This window comes from Coturnix japonica, chromosome 1, assembly GCF_001577835.2.
Source record: "Coturnix japonica isolate 7356 chromosome 1, Coturnix japonica 2.1, whole genome shotgun sequence".
Taxonomy (NCBI): Eukaryota; Metazoa; Chordata; class Aves; order Galliformes; family Phasianidae; genus Coturnix; species Coturnix japonica.
Genome location: NC_029516.1, coordinates 37,351,318 through 37,373,267, shown reverse-complemented (window position 1 = coordinate 37,373,267; position 21,950 = coordinate 37,351,318). Strand labels below are relative to the sequence as shown.

General features: G+C 34.9%; 1 protein-coding gene and 1 long non-coding RNA gene across 4 annotated transcripts in view; both read right to left on the bottom strand.

The window, feature by feature from the left end:
- Window positions 1-951: 951 nt before the first annotated feature.
- On the bottom strand, window positions 952-9,458 carry LOC107311174. Its single transcript, XR_001553905.2, has 2 exons — window positions 5,952-9,458; window positions 952-4,599 (listed from the first exon to the last, which is right to left on the bottom strand). It is a non-coding gene; the product is annotated as an uncharacterized LOC107311174 (long non-coding RNA).
- A 510-nt stretch (window positions 9,459-9,968) lies between these two features.
- TMTC2 (transmembrane O-mannosyltransferase targeting cadherins 2) overlaps window positions 9,969-21,950 on the bottom strand; it is a 241,980-nt gene continuing 229,998 nt past the window's right edge. For all 3 annotated transcript variants that reach the window (XM_015857482.2, XM_015857488.2, XM_015857506.2), the window contains one exon: window positions 9,969-10,993. In XM_015857482.2, the coding sequence (XP_015712968.1) occupies window positions 10,814-10,993 (180 nt within the window). In that variant the 3' untranslated portion in view covers window positions 9,969-10,813. The remainder of the gene's footprint in view (window positions 10,994-21,950) is intronic.

Here is a 21,950-nt window from a genome sequence, read left to right as displayed (position 1 = left end):
AAAAGTAGATCTTTGCTTTCAGTGTTACAAAAGTTCATACAGAGCATTTCACACATAGTGAAGATCCAAGAACAAACATTTAGTCACACCAACTGAAAGATGATTAAATTCAGTTTCTCGTATTTTGCTTTGATTACATAAAATCACACCATATTTGCTGTGGCTACTGATAGCAACTGAGCCTCAGTCGATATCCAGCAATCATCAGAATATTATGAAGGCACAGTTTAGACTTAGAAATTAACTGTTAAAATTGTGTTATGTTGTTGCTTTCTTTAAAGAAGAAACTCAAAAAATTCAGATATCATTATTTTTCATGTGAGGTCTGGAAAGATGAGACCTTCTGTGAAGATAAGGCACCGGAATGTCTATTCTAAGCCTAGCAAACAAGCCTGTAATCAAAACTGCTGTCATCATTACTGCATTTGACATTTTGGAGTGGATAGCTTTCCAGTTTTAGGTTTATGTGTCTATCTCTTAGACCACCACAGGAACATTAAGTCTTGATGCCTTACTTGCCCTGCACCACTGCAGCCAGGGCACAGAGAATATGACTGGGAAGGAGAAGTGATGTGACTGCAAGACTGTGCATGCACAGTCGCTAAGAAGCTGCCAAGTTTAATCTTTCCAACATTTTATATTGAAAACAAAACATAACAAAAACAACAACTAACAACTAACCTAATGAGCATCTTGAATTGTGAATCTATAAGTACCCAAGATTAGAGCTTCATTTATTATCCGGCTGATTTTCTTGATTGAGTTGACAAACTGTTTGCTTTTCCTTATCCCATAGAAGATGTATCTGCCAGACAAAAGGTTTCTACTGGGACAAAAGGGCTCAGCAAACAACCCTGAGTCCAGAGAAGGGCAATGAGGTTGTTAGAAAGAGCAAGTAAACATGAAAGAAATTTTAGCTATGACATAGATTAGGAAAGAAAAAAAACCCAATCAATTAGATTTTTTTTTATTTATTTTTTTTTCCCCGCTTAAGAGTTAACACACAATCCACAAAAGGATGAGCATTTCAGAGGAAAAAGTTGTTCATAAAGTATGTGTCAGAGAAAATTAATTACTAACAGACGAGCTGTTACAAGTGGATGTAAAAAAAGAAAAGAATAACAAAGAAGGCTAAATGTCCATTATACCCTCATTCTCAAGAGACAGCATAATTCTTTCACGTACATTAACTAGTATCTGTCAAAAACCCATACAATTTCAAGTAGCTTGGGTTTTATCTGGGATGCAGGTCATATTTTTATTCTCCATTTTGTGTGTGTTTGTGCATTTAAAAGTCATAACACTCAGAAGTTATATTTTCAGAAAATAGTTTCTGATATTTTATTTGTACATTGCTAAAGCACAAAAAATTGTAGGTCGAGATTCTTTCCCTCCCTTCTCACCCACCCTGATTACTTGGCTTTGTCCCATCAATCACGTTTATATTCCTCCTACATTAATTACAGTTTTAAATCAATTTTCTAACAGCATTGCTCACTGGACTGTGAAATGTAGTTGAAGTCAGTTGTAAGAGAGGTCACAGTGAAAATTGCCAGAAATAATGCTTTTATTTTTATTTATTTATTTATTTATTTATTTATTTGTAGATTGGAAGGAGAGGTTATACACGGGAGAGACAGAAACATCACCTCCTCTTCAGGCTTTAACATTCATTCAGTACGCAATAAATATCACTGTGCATTTGATAAACTGAAAGACTGTTTAGCTCTCATCTGGGTGCTGCCATAATAACAACAAACAGTCCTCTGGGCACTTGGAGAGAATGTATTTTCCTAAAAACACACATATACACAAGAATATCCTTTTGCAAATGGTCCCTGTTATCCTTGTTATGGCAATGTGACCTTGCACTGTAAAACAACAGCTCGCTGTGTTAGCAACCATCAATCGCTCTGCTCCAGCACTGATGCTCCGAAGCAGCTTCCCTGTCTTCATGCTGGTAATAACACAACTTCACATTGCCTGAACGAGGCAATAGTCTCTAACGGAAAAACTAATTCCTCTAGGGGTTTCTGAGCATAGCAATTCTGAGAACACCTGATACTTTGCTAAGAAATCAGAGTAACAATTCAAGAAAACAATGTATAAAGAAGTCCTTATCCCAAAGAGCTAGCAACAGTGCAATTGTATTCACTCAGCTCAGTGACAAAACTTTTCACCTTCAAGTGGGACAGCACTTCTTCCCTAAAACTAGATAGATAAACAGAAAGAGGGGTGCATTGTCTGAAAAGCTACAGAAACTGTAATGACAAGATTTGCTTATTTATAACAGGCTCACAAGCAGAAAGGCCCTGCAGAAGCTTCCTGTTTGAAATAGTACAATTATGTATACTTTCCAGGTTTGTCACATACAGTGCTATGTCTTGTTCTGTTTGGTTTTCGATAGTAAACAAAACTTCTCTCTTTAAGAGAGTCTGATTTATTGTCTCTTGATTTTCAAAGTACCACCAAGACAGAAGCAGCCAGCAGAGGAAGTGATTGCCAGAAAAGTATCAACATATTAAAGCATTTAAATAAAATACATAGCTATCTGGATCTTTTCCAGCATTTCACTATTTAAAACACAGAATTTACTATATCTGATATGGAAGAATTGGAGCCAATTATTCCGGACATTGAACTTCGCAGTGAGGGAGACTGCACTACAAAAAAAAATTAAAAAAAAAAAAAATCCTTCAGTTCTTCTAATTGAGTATCCAACTTTGCAAATCAAGTAGGCTCATACGGCTTTTATATGCACAGTTATCATCCCTCTTGTCTGCTCTACATGTTCATAATAATCACTTATGCTTAATTTAACAGACAGCTGGAACCTGTACAACTCCCCTTACGAGGTACAGAGAATAGTTATATCATCCCAACCTTGAATTAAAAGTAGAAATCCAACACCAAGTAGTGCTGCTTGTTCAGTGTGTGTCCATCTACCATTTCTACAGCTTTCTGACTTTCTCTAATCTGAAAGGCATGAGGCAATTCTACATTTTAAGTATCGCTGCCTTTTCTTGTCATTTAAAAGGCAAAAAGGGAGTTCTGTGCTAAAAATCTTTTAATCCTGTAAGATATTGAAAAGTTAGATTGGTATATCCTGTTTATTCTTACTAATACTTCCCTGAATGAGGCAGAAAAACTAATTACTTCTATTTACACATTTTCATTAAAGAAAAGAGTACTTCACAGCCAAGTCGAAGAAACAAATCACTGCTCTTGGAACAGTGCTGTCAGCAATGAATACAGCAGGGCAAGGAAGGACAATAGCCAGTGGCAGAAGTGAGGTTATGGGAAGATTAAGGTTAGGGAAGTTTGGGAGATGACGTTTTCATCTTGTCACTTCTGGAGATGCTGAATAAGAAACTGCCCAGACGGATGCGAACTTTTGAGATTTGCCAAAACACGGTATACTGTCCCATTCTGAGAGCAGAAATGTCACTCGAGATTTTTGCAATAGAGAAATAAATTAAATGGTTACAGAGCAGCTTCCCACATTTTCTGTCCAGCATTCTTTTCCCTGTTGAATTGGTAAAACTTTTTCCCATGAGCGGTGTTAAAAAAACAATATAAAAAAAGCCTTCTCCTTCCTTGTCCTTATTCCAAAACTTTCCTTGGAATAAAATAAATATATAAGAAGAATTACCTGTTTGATGACATCTCTTATTAGTTATCACTCAAATAAATTTGAAAAATATTGCAAATGTAGCTAAATTTATAAAATTGATTAAAAATGTACAGTGACTGAAATTATTATGAAAGAAACAAGTTAACTAAACATCAAAAATATAGAATATTAATATTAAACTATTATTACACTGGACAGTATAAAAACCCTTGGCTAATCAGTCTTTAAAACTGAACACTGACTATTCTATTTGCAGAGGACACAATTCCTTCTTTTTCAAAATTACCAACTTCATCAAGTTAAAGAAAAGCCACTTTTATAAGGCTACCTCTAATTGACATTGATGTATCACTACCGAGAGTTGAGTAGCACATGTCTGATTTCACATGGCTTGACCTCTTTTTCTTCTTCCCATGCTAAATGGAGCAATGTTTTCACAGCAATCAGAACAAACCTTAGAGTAAATGGCCTGTTCAGAACAGTTGGGTAAATATGGCAGGGAAGATGATTAGAACAGCTGACAGTGGAAGTGGAACATATATGCATACATATGTGCATGATGTGAAGAGAGTGTGTGGTGAGCAGGAGAAGTGGAGTTAACACTGCACTCCTCCACAGAGTTCCATCGTCACCTATGCAGTCCGCACTCAAACTGTGCACATCAACTGATGAAAAATATCACTGAAAATCACATAATAGTGTGAAAAGTTTACTATCTCGTGGAGCTTCATTTCAAGCCACCCAGAGCCACATGCTGCCTGTGGGTGCAACATGCCTGGTCTAGACATAAATGCTCCATAGTTTACAGTACTTCCTAAAAAATAAAACAAGTTTTAAATCTTTTTAACATCTTTTACTATGAGGCACTAAACTGATGTAAAAGCTCAGTTCACAACCAAAACTTCTCTCTGTCTTTAGCTTCAGGGAAAGCAGCTCCTCTTCTGGTCTCTATATCATCCATATGACTAATAAAGAGAGAGGAGAGAAAATTATTCTGCGCAAGATTGACCAAAAGACTTCAACCAATGAAAACAACAGCCAGGAGACTTATTCCATAAAGTGAAGAAGCAAACAAACAAACAATCAAACAAAACCATCAAACAGATATTTATATAGATAAAAAATGAATTGACACACAAACTTCATAGAGAAACTGCATTTCAGAGGAAGTAATATCAGTTCAGAGAAGAGATTTTCTCATGACAGGGACCAGCTTTGCTCTTCCAGTGAATATTAAGACATGAGTGCCATGTACAGAATTCTCTGCAGCTATTCAGTTTGTTTATTAGGAAAAAAAAAATCTTAAAGACTTTCATTAAGGTGCAACAGAGGGTAATAAAATAAAATAAAATAAAATAAAATAAAATAAAATAAAATAAAATAAAATAAAATAAAATAAAATAAATAAGGCCTATGCAACAGTGATTGAAAAGAAAGAAAAGATTCAATTATATAGCAAAAATAAGACATTTTTCTAGCATCTGACTGATTTACGGTGTCATGTCAAAATATTCACTACCACAAGAAGAACAATACTGGATTCCAGAATCTGTGGGTGTGCAAAAGTGATTCTTTGTTGTAATGATTGGCTTTATATACTGAATAGAAACCAGAAGAGAGAAACTATTTAATATAAGGAACAATGCACTGTATTATATACTTATGTATTGTAGAGAAACTTATGTTTGTGGTTGCAACAAACATGTCAAAATAATACATAAATCTGCTCTATGTAAAAGTAATTTCCCATTGTAATAAAGAAAAATACTGGGTATACTTGAACATCTGTTTCCAAGAAAATTAGAGACAAGATAAAATAGATTTCTCCAGAAAAGGATAAAAAATGCTTTGCTTACAGGAAAATAAAACCTAGAGAAGAAATAAAACCTCTCAAATACACTGTGCTCTCTGCAATTACTTACACAGCAAGTCAATGCATTATTTGTTGAAAATCAGATGGCTTAAATCATTCCTGAAGTCAAACCTAGACACAAGATCAGCCATCAAAGCTAAGTTCAATTTCTGCTTATCACAAAACTGTCACACCTGTAGCTTAAATGACTCAAAACCCTGTGAGAGGGTGCTCCATACAGTTCGATTCAGGTTCAACTGGAAATCTTAAGGTTTCTTCAATGTGAATGCGCTCAAATGCACACAAAGTGATATGGATTTATAAACAAATGAAGTCCACCTTCAAAACTTGCACAGAAATACCTGCTAACTCAATGTCTCAAGTCAATGTAATTGCTCTGTCACTGATTCTATATTCAAATAATAATTAGCAAGCATGAGATATTTAATCTGCTTTATTTCATACCTTTCTGAAAGGTCCACTCTGATGTTTCTGCCTTCTGAAATGTTTCCTCATTTGTAATCTTCAAAGCTGTCTGAATCCACCTACAGCAGCAATAGTATCAAAGAACCAGCACTCCAGGACAGAGGAAATACAATGAGAAAAGAAAGAACAGAAGGTGAAGAGAGAAACAACAACTTCATTTTTGAATACATATGCATACTTAAAGGTTTTCTAATCAAGTGAAATAACTTGTGGTATGTATTCACTCTTTCAAGTAGAATACATTGGTATGTCCTCTAGTCTGTATTGCTTTTTTTCTCCCCCTTTTTAGTTTATCTTGGTATATCTTGATCTTGGAGTTCCTTGTTTGTTGTTGTAATTGTCTGTCTGTCCTCCAAAATTCCTACTAACTTCCACAGAAATGTCTGTATTACCTCCCTGACAATTCCCTTCCTACTACCTACATAAAAAGGGATACATTCTGTGCCTTAAAACTCATTCTTCTAGTGTTGTACTGGTGAACCTCAGAGAGACAGAGATTAAGAACTCACCATCCACAAGAATAACATCTGAATGGGCGGTCTCAATTTTACTTTCAAAGAACAACAAATGCAAGTTTAAGAAAGATAAATGATTATATGGGATTCTCTTCACATTTTCCACATTTTCTTTCTAAATCGCTTCAGATTACCTCACTGCCTTGCAACCTTCAGAGATGCTACAAAATAACAGTAATTAATTCAGCCATTAATACCATTCTCACACCTGAACTGGAGTCTGATTTTCCCATGTCACCTCCATTCACCTCTGGTGGTCAAAGCTGTTGTGGGAAAGCTTACACCACACAGCCACGCTAGAGAGTCCCAAGCCATTTACATGCATTTACATGGAATAATTTACCAACTTACTGTTATTCTAGCTCAAACCCCAGAAGTAATACAGCCATCTGTGCCAGCTACAGAGATCAAGTCCAGATGGGCCTGTACAACACATCAGGTTTAAAAAGCCACCTCATTCTTCCTGCTTAATTACTTCTGTGTGGAACTGATGTGTCCCTCCATCAGAAATGGAGATGCTATTATGTATCTACTACCTGAGAGGTGCAATGTTTCGAAGAATAGGAACATTGGAAGCAAAACACAAGGCAGACAGAACACGATCTCACAGAGAAAGATTAAGGGAAAAGATTGCAAAATGGAGCTCAAGCAGTTTTAGACTGTTTCCATGAGAAAGCAGTGATGCAGATCATATTCTTTGCATGCAAGAAACTTTGTATATGTCATCCGTCATTTCATTAAAACCATTTCATTAAAAAGTAAGGAATGATCATGACTGAAAGCAAAGTTTGACCTTTGATAAAAATCAGGAATGATAATTAAGTATGGAAGTCAGTGACCCAAACCCTCTCTTGTGCTGTACTTGTGTACATTGATGTTTTTCAACTGTAGAGCAAATCCATCAATGCACAGTACCTGAATGCAACAGGACTAGGTAGGTAGCAGAAAACTGCTGTTGGGTCCACTGAACTAAAATGGGTCTGTCCATGAAAGATGAAGGAAAAAATCCACAGAGGATCAAAGAAGCATTTATCTTCATGACACCTCCTGTGTAGGAATAAGGTGGATTTTAAAATCAATCATGTAACAACATAGCATCAGAGAAAGGTGATCTCAAACACTAAAAAGTCAGTGCATGTAAAGCCGAGACTTCTTTTCAGCTTATGTAGACAACTACAAATTTTAGAAACAATTTATGTGAAGTCACATTTGTATATTAATATAAAAATAAATTATAAGCATAACTTATTTGTAAGCTCTTATTCCCATGAAGTTTAAAAAAAGTTTAAATGTAATAGTTGCCATAACACTTTTGGCAAGAATTAGTGATTAGTGATTAGGGATATCAAAATGCTTCCAGAGAACCTTTCTGAAAATATCAAATGAGTAATAGAGGTAAAAAGAATACAGAAAAAGCCAGCTACAAAACATCTTAAGCTACATGGTTTTCTTATACCTCGAACAGCCAATGTAACTCACTACATAAGAATAATAATTGAAAAAATAGAGTTGTTACAGTAACAGATAAAGGAATGCACACTGTGTTAGTTATCAATGCTTTATTATTGAAAACAAAATTGAAATTCTCTTATCTGGCACGTAAACAATTATTTCTACAAAAAGGAAAGCCTACAAATCTGATAATTTATACAAATAACAGTTTTTCAAAAAATAAAATTTTAATTTAGTAAACTTGTTTTGTGCTCTTTTATTTTTTAGCACTGTCTGCAATAATCCACCATAAATCCCTGAGCAGAGAGACAGATTTTAAACATGTTTTAAATTCATCCCAAAAGAAGAAAGTTATCAAGCCCAGACTTATATTAAAAAAACATATTCAGGGACATACTTGTTAAATTTACGCTAGTCCTTTTCTCTCTCTCTTTTTTTTTTTTTTTTTTTTTCTTTTTTTCTTAAGGAAACAAATAAAAAGATTTATCAATGCAAGCATGACATTGCATCATACGAGTGCTCCCCCTTTCCCTATTTTGTGCAATGAATAAAAGTTAATAAACAAGAATGAGTACAAGTTGAAGGAAACATATAACATAGTGAATGGCTAAGACCAAGAAGCCATCAGAGTTTGATGGATGTTGAGTACACAGTTTTTTACTGAATTCTATACATTTTCCAGAAAGTCAGTAAAGCAGGAAAATAAGTTCAAGCTACTATTGTGTTCTACCACTGATTTCAATGATAAAGTACAAATTCAACTCTTGACCCTTCCACTTTGCTTTTCCAGCCATAACATTATTTGAGAAAAACTTGATACATTCGACAAAACTAAACAACCTTGCCCCTCTGGCCCTTATGGTAGGCCTCTTGTGAACATAGCAATATGATATTTTAGTGAGCAAGAGGAAAGAAAAGGAAAGACACACTACTGCATTTTTACTATAGCGACTGAAAGAGCCATTCCTCAACCTGTTTCAGTACAGATTTAAAATCCAGATATAATGGGAGAATGACTGAGATGGTAGAGAAATGTCCCCTTTCCCAATATGGTAAACACACTAACTACACAAAAAATGCCAGGAAAGCCAAATTAAAAAAAAACAAAAATCAAAAAACAATGAAGCAAAACCAAAAGACTATTGCAGTAATAGCAGGTAACATTGCTGTAGTTGAGTAATAAATAAATAAATACAGCAAAGTATTCTTCTCTATTGTTTCATTGGAATGGTGCTTAGTAGTTAGGAAGAAAAAGAACAAATAACAAAACAACAAAATTTCCTCAGTAATAATGAGGTTTTAGCAGAATATCCTGAAAAAGCTTCAGTTCAAGGTGCTCTACCACTTTAACATTACGTCTACTGTTATGAAATAAACACTGAAGCACATATCAACAGATCGTTAAATGAAATAGTACATTTTCTTAAAAGCAATAATACTTATTCCAAAGAAAGAGAACAGTTAACAAATGGCCTGGGAAGAAAAAGAAAAAAGAAAATAAAAAGAAAATAAAAAATTAAAAAAAGGAAAAAAAAAAAAGAAATGAAAAAAAAAGAAAAAAATGAAATAAAAAAAAAGGACTGAATCATCAATACACTGCGACTTAAAATAAATTATTTGTACATTTATAAACTGAAGAATAAAACAGTAATTAGGCCAAACTGTTCTGAATTAGAAATAAACAGAACCTCACCAAAAGCATATTTAGATATTTGACAGCTCTGCTGCTAGTACACATCAGAATACAAACAGAATTCTAATATTTGGTTAGAATTTGAATAGGTAATATGTTTTTAAAACACCACTATGAAAAGTAACTGGAAACCAGTTACACATTAATCTTTATCTATGATGTTTTGGATATAACCTAATCCATTCCCTTGGGCTATTTTCTAGCTCCACCAATGCGTAACATTCCCTTTTCACTGAGTTGCTCATGAAGTCTATGTAGAATATACACAAACAAATATTTTCAAATCTCACTTGGATGACTTATTGCAAAAATACTGGATGTAGAATCCAGACAGTCTTTTTTTTTTTTTTTTTAAGATGACAATCTGGCCACATTCATTTGATACTGGGGCAAACATCAGTCTCACATGTATTGCTACATCATGCCTTTTCCTCTTTTTAGATTCTGCATACATGTGTGATGTAGAACTTGGGCAATTGCTTGCTCATTCTGACAACCCCACAACCATTTCACCATGTATTTCAAAGGAATTGTGATAAAATAAGTAGAAATAATATCCATATTTGCAGTAAAAAATTATTTTCTTGAATGCCACCATCTAAACACAAACAACAGATTTTATAAAAATAAAAATTGGCCTTACAAGCCGTGAATTGGTAAACAAGTGGTCTTAGAGTGAGATACAGCAGCATTAAGACAAACTGCAAACACACCAGATTTAGCATACATTTTAATGAGTTACAGTATTCTAATGAGCTCCCATTACCCACTTTTACTCCCATATGATTTAGTGTATACTGTACAAATTCCCATTAGTGTTTCTCTGATAGTATATCAGTATATGTTTCAAGTACCCACACAGAAGTGAGCAATACGGAATTTGCAATGATTTTTCAAATATGCCAGGACACCTTCTTTCAAGTTCTGTGGTTTGAAATCGTTTTGCAGGCTAACACCAAAGTCCTTCATGAATACCTCCATCTCCCTTTTTTTTTTTTTTTTTTTTTTTTTTTTAAATCTAACAGTAACAACAAAAAAGGCAAAAAGCAGAATAGCATCACCTAGCAGCAACCAAAACTTCTGAACCTTGCAGTCAAGTCTGATGAGTTCTCTGTTCAGACAACTGTATGGAAATTCTAGTTATAAAGCAACATAAGAAAAAAAACTTAGATTTTTCTGCATCATGTCTTGGATGTCTTTAAACCTTGTTTCTCCATGATGTTCCACAATTTGCGAAGATTGGACTGAGTGATGACATCATCAGGCTTAAGTTGAAGAGCAAGGAGGTAGTTTTCTTCAGCCTCTTTCAGTTTACCATTCAGATGGAGAATGGCTCCAAGATTCATTAAGGCAGCTGGATACTGGTACAAAAAAGAAAATAGGAAGGAGAAATATTAAGTATATTATCAGTTTTTCTTTTCAAACAATCTTCTTCCACTTAAACAATTACCTTATGTTTGCAGACTTCATGAAAGCAGTTTAGCAATTTAAGCAAATAGAGATAACAAGAAAAGATTTCTGAACAGCTGTTGTGTACTTTGTGCTTAAAACAGGGCAAGTTCTGGTGTCTACAGACACAGAATTCTCCCTTTAATGAGAAAACACAGACCTCATCAAGCTTTACATGTGGTAATGTCGGCATAGCACAGCTTCCAAGAGAAAATTAAAGTAGTCCAAGAATGGATTAAAGACAGGAATTTAATTTTGATTCAACCCACTGCCAATAAAGAATTTATAATTAGTGGGAATAGTTAGCACATTGGAACTCATCCCTTTTTTCTCTGTCTTAATTATAAATAGTAGAAAATACAATCTGTTCTCAGATTATAAGGATGTTCAGGAGTTCTAGGATATCCATTTAGATTAAGGCCATGGCATTTATTTCTTAATGAATGACTGAATACAATTTACAGTGGTGGAAACATTATTTTAATAACAAACATGTGAAAAACTTACAACAAATTCATGAAACTACACTAACAGATATTCCATCTTCAGCTAAAAGAAAATGTTTCCTGTTTTCATTTTTTAATTCCAAGATTACTCCACTATGGAATAAAAGGCTTTTCATGACATTTAAATGTTTTAGACATCACTCACCAGGACTCAAGATTTGACGCATATGGAAACTCAGCTAGAGAGTATTATGGATGGGAATGCAAAATGCTCAAAAAGTCCTTCAGTGACAATATGGTAGGTAGGATGACAATAAAATATGCACTAGGGATGGTCTCCCAGACTAACGTACTAGGAAGTCAATTGAGTGAAGAAGATTTACCTACGTTCCAAACCTATTCACTAGCAAATTAAACTCATTACTCTTATTCTTCTTATTCAGCTTTCAAAAATAAATACATAAATAAACATTTTGTTCAAAACCTAAATTTTGCAGTGGGAATCCTGCTCAGAAAATACTTGACTTTTATATCCTACAAATATGCCATATTTTCTCACCTTTCTTCCTGTTTGTTTTCTCCTATTAAGATATGCATCATAAAAACTGACAAGGACAACAATGCATCAAGTTTTCAGAAAAACTCGCTTCCAGAGCAAAAGAAAATTAATTTAACTCTTCCAATGTAAACACCTGTAGATATTACTTTTAGATTTAATTTATCTTAGTTAACTCTGATAGATTAATTTCCCTCACCCCAACACAGATGTTTGTTTCTACGTAAAAAAACAAATAAATAAAAAAACCCACACAGATACCCACAAAACAACAACAACAAGAAAAAAGAAAAAACACCACCAACAAAAACAACAACAAAAGAAACCAAAATAACACCCCCCCACACACACCCCAAATCCCCAGCTGGACTATAAGCTGTATTTCTTTCTATTTATTTTTCTCCAAAACTTTTTCTTTAGTCACGTGCCACATAGAGAAGGAAAACTAAGCCCTTGAAATATTAGCCTTTGCTAGAGACAACATATATTAGAAGCCACATTATCACAGTTTTCCCTTCTCAGTGCCAGCAGTATATACTGTTTTATAAAGAAGTAACATACTCCTTAATTATAGAAGTTCTAAGTGCTAACTGAAGTGATATAAATGAAGAATCACAGGCAAATAGCTTCACTGCAAATGGATGGCTGTCCAAGTATCCATATATTTTATTCATTCATTTAATTTTAGACTGGAGATTCTTTGAGATAATTTTCTGTATTTGTGTTAAGTAGGATGGTCCATACTCTCTAACTGTGCTACTTGTTTGCCTGATTAGAGCTTGTGATCAGTTTTTTTCAAGACCTCAATTATTGACAAAGAGCTGTCTTTTTTCTCAAGGTATAATTTTGTGCAGATGTAGATAGTAGACAACACTTAACAATAGATAAGAATTAACAGAACATGTACCTAGAAAAACTGATATTAAGTAAGACATACTTTTAAAGTGACCATTTCTAATTCTGTAACATTCACAGACTTACTGAGAAGTAAGACAGTTTTCTCATATAGTTTCCAGAATTTGTCTCAATTTCCTTCACACAACGCTGAAGACACGGTATGTGTATGGTACTAATTAAGTACTCTAAATAAAGTCATATATATGACTGTACACCTACCTAAGAAAACTGTCTTGCCATGTACTTATCATCTTACTACAGCAAGCAACAAAAATACCTAGAAGAACAATGATCTCCATGCCTTTTAATTGAGTATGAAATTTTTCAGCTTCTTTGTATCACCTCTGAATTCCCAGAGGCCCAGCAAATTTTAGGTCATTAATCTTCTATGAAAATGTATCCATGCAAATAGATAATGACAGAAGCTCACATAATCCCCTTCATCCCTCAGGTGAGGATGTGCTGAGGATAGCTGAAAGACTGCTCTCTGACCTCTTAGAGCATCTGTCACCCCTAAATCTACAGTTTATTGCTGGAGTCACAAGAATCACATTCTTCTCACAAGAATATGAAAGATTACGCATCAGTGTCATCACTCCCTGACAGCTATATATGACAGTCGGAGGGAAGAGAGAAAGAGACATTTGCTATAGTTTTTCTTCACATACATTTTCTTTTATTAAACACAGCTGATAAAACTTTTCAGTATGTTAACAAAGGCAGTCGGCAGCTACCAGTGCAATAACAAGAGACTTGTAGCACTGTATAGCAAATGACACCACCTACTACTTCAGAGACTTGAAAGGAGAAACAGTCCTTCCTTCATTTCCTTTTGGAGACAGATGCTTTACATCAAAAAAGCTGACTGGCATTTCTATCAGGGTTATAAATGCTGTCTTTTATGTTCTATTGGGAATGATTTCCTTTATTAGCATTTTTATTGTGGTACGCTGGTTTCCTTAGTGGGTTTTTGGGGGGTAGCGTTGGGGGCTGAAGGGAAAGAAATAATGGAGTAATTAATGAAAAACAAAATAACAAAAGGCATGCCTTAGTTGCCTGAGGTGGTTTTGGTTCACACTGATGACAGTTCTTTCAAAGTTTCTCCACACCACCAAAATAAAAGGAGAGCTTAGGGGCATGAGCGTTTTTTAACATGAATTAAACTGTTCTGTAAAATGCACTGTGGAATCCCGAAATAAATCAAAATAATTCCAAGTAGTACTTCAGGATAATCTTAATATAACCAAGTACAGTATTGGAGTCACCAGCATCATGAATCTTACTAACACAGTAGGTGCAGTGATATCTTGTTCATCTCAGGCTCCATGTACAACAAAAGCCATATTAAATGAAAAGTCCCAAACAGAAGAAGATAATGTAAGCCTAAGCAGTTAAATAAAGAGAAACAAAGAAATACATATAACCTATTTTGAAAAAAAGAGCTTTTGGATGGCAAATAGCTATATCCAAGAAAAGCCCAAAAGCTACCAATGAAGTTGGAAAGTCTTTTCCCCAAAGTTGATCTTACAGATGATGTACATCGCTTGATGCTACAAGGTCAGAGTGACAGACTCTGAGATGAAAATGCATTTTGTTGCTCTTGGTGTACTTCTAACAAAAATCATGCCAGTTTATACTCCACTAGAATTGCAACTGCAAGCTAGTTCTCACTTAGCAATTTTCAAAGGTCATTGAAAAGATGCTGCCAACATTTGTCTTGCTCTTAATGAATTACTTCTGTGCATAATCATGTAGATGTTTCAAAACAAACCTAGGACTGTTTAATGAATTCTGTAATCAGCATGGCAAACTTATCAAAAACACAAAGGTTAACTGTTTTGTTTTAACAGTGCAATTAAGGATCCTTGTTCTTTTAAGTACTTAGAGAAAGACAGTAAATGTCACATCTGAGTATTTCATCACAGCACTTTTGTGTAAAAATGAAGAAATAAGCTATTTTCCTTTAATAACTGAAGACACACTGGTGATACAAAAAGTAATGAAGCAGCATGCTTCATAAAGAATGAACACAAAGCATCGTGGACTGCCCCACCTTATCAATAATCATGGCACAATGTGCTGTAATGCCTTATTTATCTTCCTAGCAGAATTTTTACCTGAATTTTTATTACTGGTATTAATGCACAGTATAGTATTTTCTGAGGCAAATCTGAATGCAATCAAAATGTCATCAGCTCCTTTTTTTATTGCTAAAGATAACTGAACTATAGAATAATTTCAGGGTGTGGCACTTTTGACAGACCTCAAAACATCTGAGTGAAACCATGACCTAGGGGTTGTCCATGATGTAAGCATACAACCTTAAAGTGCATGAGGGAAAGAAGGATGAGGAAGAGATATCCACAGAGATGGCAGATACCAAGTGGATCTTACTCTCCAGTGTTGTTTCACTAATACTACTATAAATTCAGCAAAGAGACTGATACATGGACACAGACCTTTTCATAGAGGTAATTAAGTGTTGCCAGATAAGCCAAGTGACAGCTACTGCTTCCAGATAGTCCTGTTTTTTAGCTGGTTCTCTATGCTGTACAGCTGCTGAATCTATTATGAAGTGAAGTTCGCATATACCTCATCTGGCATTTTGTTCCAAAAAGCACATTAATCCTCACTAAAGCAACTATCTCCAGAAAATTGCTAGAGATGAGAACAGTAAATTGTCTAAGATCTGATAACTTGGTGGAAAAGGCATTCTGGAAAAAGATGACAGGATGTATGGCTAAACATTATGGATCAGAGAGAATAAAAAAGCGTAAAATTCACAGCTGAGAGGGATTTCCTGTGTCATCAGCCCAGACTGCAAAACATTCAGTCCTGCTGTAAAATAAAAACATCAGCGTCTTTGCAAACTCCTTCTTAAAACGAAGGAATGCTTTGCAACTCCTTTATGGTAGTTAAGTACATATTTAATTGCAAGTCTGCCTGTGAATGATTTCTGCAAATGCGTTTTTGTGTTGACAACTGCCTTCAGCTTAAATAGCAAAGATAGGAAATGAAGAGAAAAACATGCTCCTTGCAACTACTATTTTGAACAAATGTTCTGAAGAGCACAGTTTCCACGATTGCACTAGTCAGATAAGTACCTAAACATCTTGCTGTAAAGGAAACCCATGTCCCAACCTAATTATATGAAGCTGACTAACATACATTGCTATATAAATCTAAGCAGCAACAAACCTGGACTCCAGAGGAGAGTGGACCTTGGATTTAGTTACAACATTTGCGAGTACAACAGTACTTAAGTCTGATAGAGAATAGCCTCAGCTACTTAATTATATTCCATTGAAGAAATAGTCTTCATTTAGTGTTCTAGTCATATTTAAATTACCAGTCTTACAAACTATTAATCTGCAGAGCAAAAAATAAACATCTTCCATATATATGTGCATGTGTGTGTGTGTGTGTGTGTGTGTAAAATCAAAACAGACAAAATACGAAAGTGGGAAAGTAGGTAAGAAAAATACCATTTCCGTGGAATGCTGTTTATGTACTGGTCTCAAGTTAGGATAAAGGCAGAAGAAAGGACCAACATCTGGTCACCTTACCAACAGATGGTACTACATAAATTTGAAGTCACACGGCTTTGCTTGTTAGTTGTTTTTGTTTGTTGGCTGGTTGTTGTTTTGGTTGGTTTGTTGTGTATTTATTTACTTACTTTTACATTTATACATTTTTATCATGACAGTAAAAGCAGATAGCACTTTCACCTGTCTTGTGCAAAGAGAATACATGTGAAAATGTTTGTATGGATCTAATCTTGTGCACTTTTGAACACTGGAAACTTTCCTGCCTAAAATCAAAAGCTACAAAACATTTACACCTAAAACCAGAAACTGCAAAAATGAAGGGACACTTTCCCCCACCCCCTAACCCAGGATCAGTATCATTAGGGGTTGAGAGATGAGAAAGAGCACTGAACTTGGAATTGAAAAGCAGTCTATTTTGTTTTTCAAATTATCACATCAGTATGGGGTATTTTAGAATCAGCAAATAGGGATTTTTTGTTCTGTGATTTTATTTTTTCATGTTAACATTCAGAAAATACTCAGAGTTTTAAAACCACAGTTATCCAAAACCAAACAGCCATATATTGTTATGTTGTATCTTGCTGCTGAAAAGCTACTTACTACTGTCCTTTACGTAAGTTCAGAGGATACTGCTTTATGTATTGGTAAGTTAACAAAAGCATATCTTAGAAATGGTAAAGGCTGCAGATAATCACAGCAGCTTTAAAAGTGCTACAAAAATGTACTTATATTTGTAATTTCTGTATATCTAAATATTTTCATCAATGGTTATGCATCAGTTGGTTTGATTTATTTGATTTTAAAAAAAATAAAAAATCCCTCATAGTAATCACTCTTGGTTTATATAGGCATCTTGATGGAAATTTTTAGATAACATACTTGTATTACCATAATAAAAGCTAAATCAGAACACATGTGATAAGCATTTAATATTATGGTTGTATTAAAAAAATAAACAAACATTTTCCAGGCCTCAAAGTGTTTTTAATTAAAATTTGTAGCTTTCCAGCTCAAAAGTTTTCATCAGTATAGCCTATGATAATCTTAACTCAATTTTCCAAACAATTTTGGGTTTTATAAAAAAAAAATAATAAAAATCTTCAAATGACTTAATTTTTATTTATCAAAATCCAAATGCTCTATGATGCCTGCAATTTGATCATTTTAATACATAGCTATGATTATAGTATGGAAATGTCATTTGACAACTTCCTTACCTGATTTAACAAGTACCCTATGTGCTAATAAGAAATTCTGCATTCTCAGCAAGTGAGAAACTTGTTGAACAGAAATGTCATCTGTACTACCATAGTGACAAACATAAATAGCTCAAACATTTTCAGTAACAGAAATATATCATAGTTAAACAACAAAAAGGTGTTCTTAAATGAAATTGAACCTGTTAGTTTTTATGTACTTTTCCTCTAAGCCTTGAAAACAAGAAAAAAAGGATATCTTTGTGTTCCTCCCTAAAGACAGATCATTGAATCACAGAATTATAATGTTTAGAAAATACCTCCAAGATCATCTAGAGCAACCAATATTCACCATTAAACCACGTACCTTAGTAAAATATCTAAACGTTTCTTCAACACCTCCAACGACAATGACTCAACCACCTCCCAGGGCAGCCTGTTCCAGTGCCTGAGCACTCCTTTGGAGAGGAAATTTTTCCTAATATCCAACCCAAAGCTCCCCTGGGGCAATTTGAGTCCATTACCTCTAGTCCTATTGCTAGTTATGCAAGAGAAGAGACTGACTCCTAACTCACCACAAGCTCCTTTCAGGTAATTGTAGAAAGCTAGAAAGTCTCCCCTGAGCCTCCTCCAAACTGAATATTTCAGTTTCCTTAGCTGCTCCGTATGAGACTTGTGCTCCAGACTCATCAGCTTTGCTCCCCTTGTCTGAACATGCTCCCAGGCCTTTATTACTTACTTCGGTGAGGGACCGAAAACAGAACTCAGTACTTGAGGTGTGACTTCATCACTGATGAGTAAAGGAAGCTGATCACCTCCCTGCACCTGCTGGCTACACTATTTCTGATATAAGCCAGGATGCCATTGGTCTTCTTTTCCACGTGAGCTTACTGTTGGCTCCTGTTCAGATGAGCATCAACCAACACCCCCAGGTTCATTTCTTCCACACAGTCTTCCAGCCACTCTGTCCCAAGCCAGCAGTACTGTCTCGTGCTGTTGTGGCCAAAGTGCAGAACTCAGCACTCAGTCCTCTTGAATGTTATCCTATTGCCCTCAGCCCAGTTATCCAGCCTGTCTAGACAGCTCTGTAGGGTAGACTGACAAGTCCAGCTTGTTGTCATCTGCAAACTTACTGAGGGTGCACTCAAACCCCTCATCCAGGTCATCAATAAAGATATTAAACAGGACAGTCTCCAGAACTGACCCTTGGGGAACACCACTCATGAATGGACACCAACTGGGTTTAATTCCATTTCCGACCACTCTCAGGGCCAAGCCCTTCAGCCATTTCCCAGTGAAGAGTTCACCTGTCCAAGCCACGAGGTACCAGCTTTTCCAGAAGAATACTGTGGGAGATAGTGTCAAAGGCTTTGCTGAAGTCTAGGCAGACTACATCAACAGCAACTACTACAACAACAGCAACAACTACATCACCCGCATTAGATCATAGAAGGAGATCAGATTGGTCAAGCAGGACCTGCCTTTCAGGAACCCATGCAGACTAGGTCTCATCCCCTAGTTGTATTGTAAACGTTGTGTGATCTCACTCAAGATGATTTGTTACACAACCTTCCCTGGAACTGAGGTCAGGTTGACAGGCCCTTAATTCTACTTAATTAAGGTCTATTTTACTTCTAATTCAAGGAATCTCAAAATCACAAGATTTCCATTATTTTGACTCAAAGTGTTCAGAGGAAATGTTAAGTGTCAAACAAGGCTTTGCATCTTTAGCTGACAAGTGTAGTTAGGTGAATTAACCACTAAAGAACTTGATTAGCATTGATATTGCTGTATGTTTTCCGAAACGACTTAGGTATTTGTAGTTGTAAGGTAAAGCACTCAGATTTTCACAGTTTACACTGCATAAACCGTTATCCAACTTGATAATCTTGCTCTGAGCATGAAGAATAAGAATCTCAAAAATTGACCGAAGTCTTACATGATGCTCATTCACTATTAAAAAGTCCACAGGGAAAATAATAATAATAATAATAATAATAATAATAATAATAATAATAATAATAATAATAATAATAATAATAATAATAATAATAATAATAATAAAGAAGTGTGATATTAGAGCTTTACAGAAGCAGGAAAAAAGGTACAGGAAAACATCGTAGGTTAGGCACTGCAACACGTTTTAGGATGAACTTAAACCTTCATTCTACCCCTTCACAGACAATTTCTGTTAACTAACTTTCCCTAGACAACAGAACAAAACATTTTTCCTCTACAGGCAGTAATTTAATTACCAGAAAAGTACAACTAAAGTCTACTGAAGGAAGTGAAACAATTTCCATAACAATAACTACTTAGCAGTAGCAACTGAAGGTATTTTCGAACTCAAATAATCCAACTTCAGCAAATAGAAATGTAACCAAGGCAGTTTTACAAATGGAAATGAGCTCCCTAACTTTTTAAATAAACAACAAAACTCTTCAAAACTCTTCAATGATGTCTTCATTACACAGTTGGCAGAACTGCAAAAGTTGAAAAAATCTTGTTCATAAAGATTGCAAATCTTTTTTTTTTTTTTTTTTTTTTTCCTTTTCCCTTTTTTCTTCATCTGGTTCCTAGCACTTTCATGCCTATGACCATGAGCAAACAGGTTTTGCCCACCCTCTGTCTTAAAAGCAGTTCTGAATTACAGTACTCCATACAGTTCATATGAATGCAAGCCTTACTTTGGCAGCCAGTAACCTGCAGGTGTTCCCTGTAAAGTGTTTAGCAATTAAATCCACAGTACATATTAAAATTATTAACTTGCAGGGTAAACACGAGGATTTAATTTTGATTCTTACAGCTTTAAGATTTTAATGCTGTAGTTCCTAAAATACAGTCTTTTCATTGCTAATAGTGAGGCTGCTGGACACTAATCACTTTCTAGGCTTTTACAAGATTGTGACTTGTAAAAAATAAAGCTACTTACTGCTAAAGCAGACTTATTTACTACAATTGATCGATGACATGTACATTTACAGTGCTTTCTAAGTAATTAATATCAATTACAGCAAGTGTTCAGTGTTAGACCTACACACACTGCTCTGGAAGTCTGCACTTAATAATGCATATGCCAATAATTGCTGTTTAATGAACATCAGGTTTCTTAATTTTACCAACAGTATTTTTAAGAAATGGACACAATAATTAATATTTGCTTCTTTTAAAGAAGAAAAAATAATAATTTATTATTTCTTAAGGCATAGGAGGACAATTTACACATGTTAAGGAAAATCATAGTTCAGTTTCAGCCTCTGAAATTCAGTATAAAAAATTACTCACTGAAACTACATGCTTGCTTGCCCCAGAGAGTTCTCTGCTGACTGGAGTAGACAATGAAGTAAAGACATCAGAAAGTATTTGGTACAAATAACCAATTTGTGAATTAATTAGCAAGAAAACTTTAGAATAGAAGTTTTTAAATAGAATTAAAGAAGAAACATTTGCTGATCTTTCAAATATGATAAAAATAAGTCTGATAACTTTAAGTATGTAAACGGAATCAGAATAAGAAGAAATACAGTACAGAACATCTGAGTTACAGAAACCATTCACCAGTTAACCACCATAAATACATCATTAATTCACCCCAGATTACCTAAGAGGCAGACAGCAAAATTTCATCTGGAATTTAATATAAGTTTTTATTGTGTATTTTCTTTTTTTTCTGTTGTTATTACATTAGGCAAGATTTCCAGTCTGTAATTTTCTTCATTGAGTTTAAAGCAACTTGGGCAACTGGCACAGTTACAAACCATAATGTCAGATAAAAGCTACATACTGTTAGTGGAAGACAATTTTTCCTGAAACACCTTTGGAATTAGTAAGACTGATTAAACTTCATAACACAGCAATTTGTTATCTGGAATGTACATTTCAAAATGACAGGTAAACTTAAATGCATATTCGCTCTCCAGTAAAACTAACCATGGTGAATAGAAGCATATAAACATAGCACTGATCAATATACACTGGTACAGAATGTCTCAAAAAAAGTGGCTGTTCTTTGGAGGAAATGGAAAGCTACCCATTCTCTCCCCACTGCTTGTTCTCATTAGCATACTTCTGACCTCTAGACTCTAACTTTCCCAGGGAGAAATAAATTCAGGCTGGTACTGAATTTACTTCTAAAGACAAATTACAAGAAAATGACTTCAGCCACCCACATCTCCTGCCCACTGCCTTCTTCCTGACAGTCTGTAAACACAAAACAGGGAGATCTC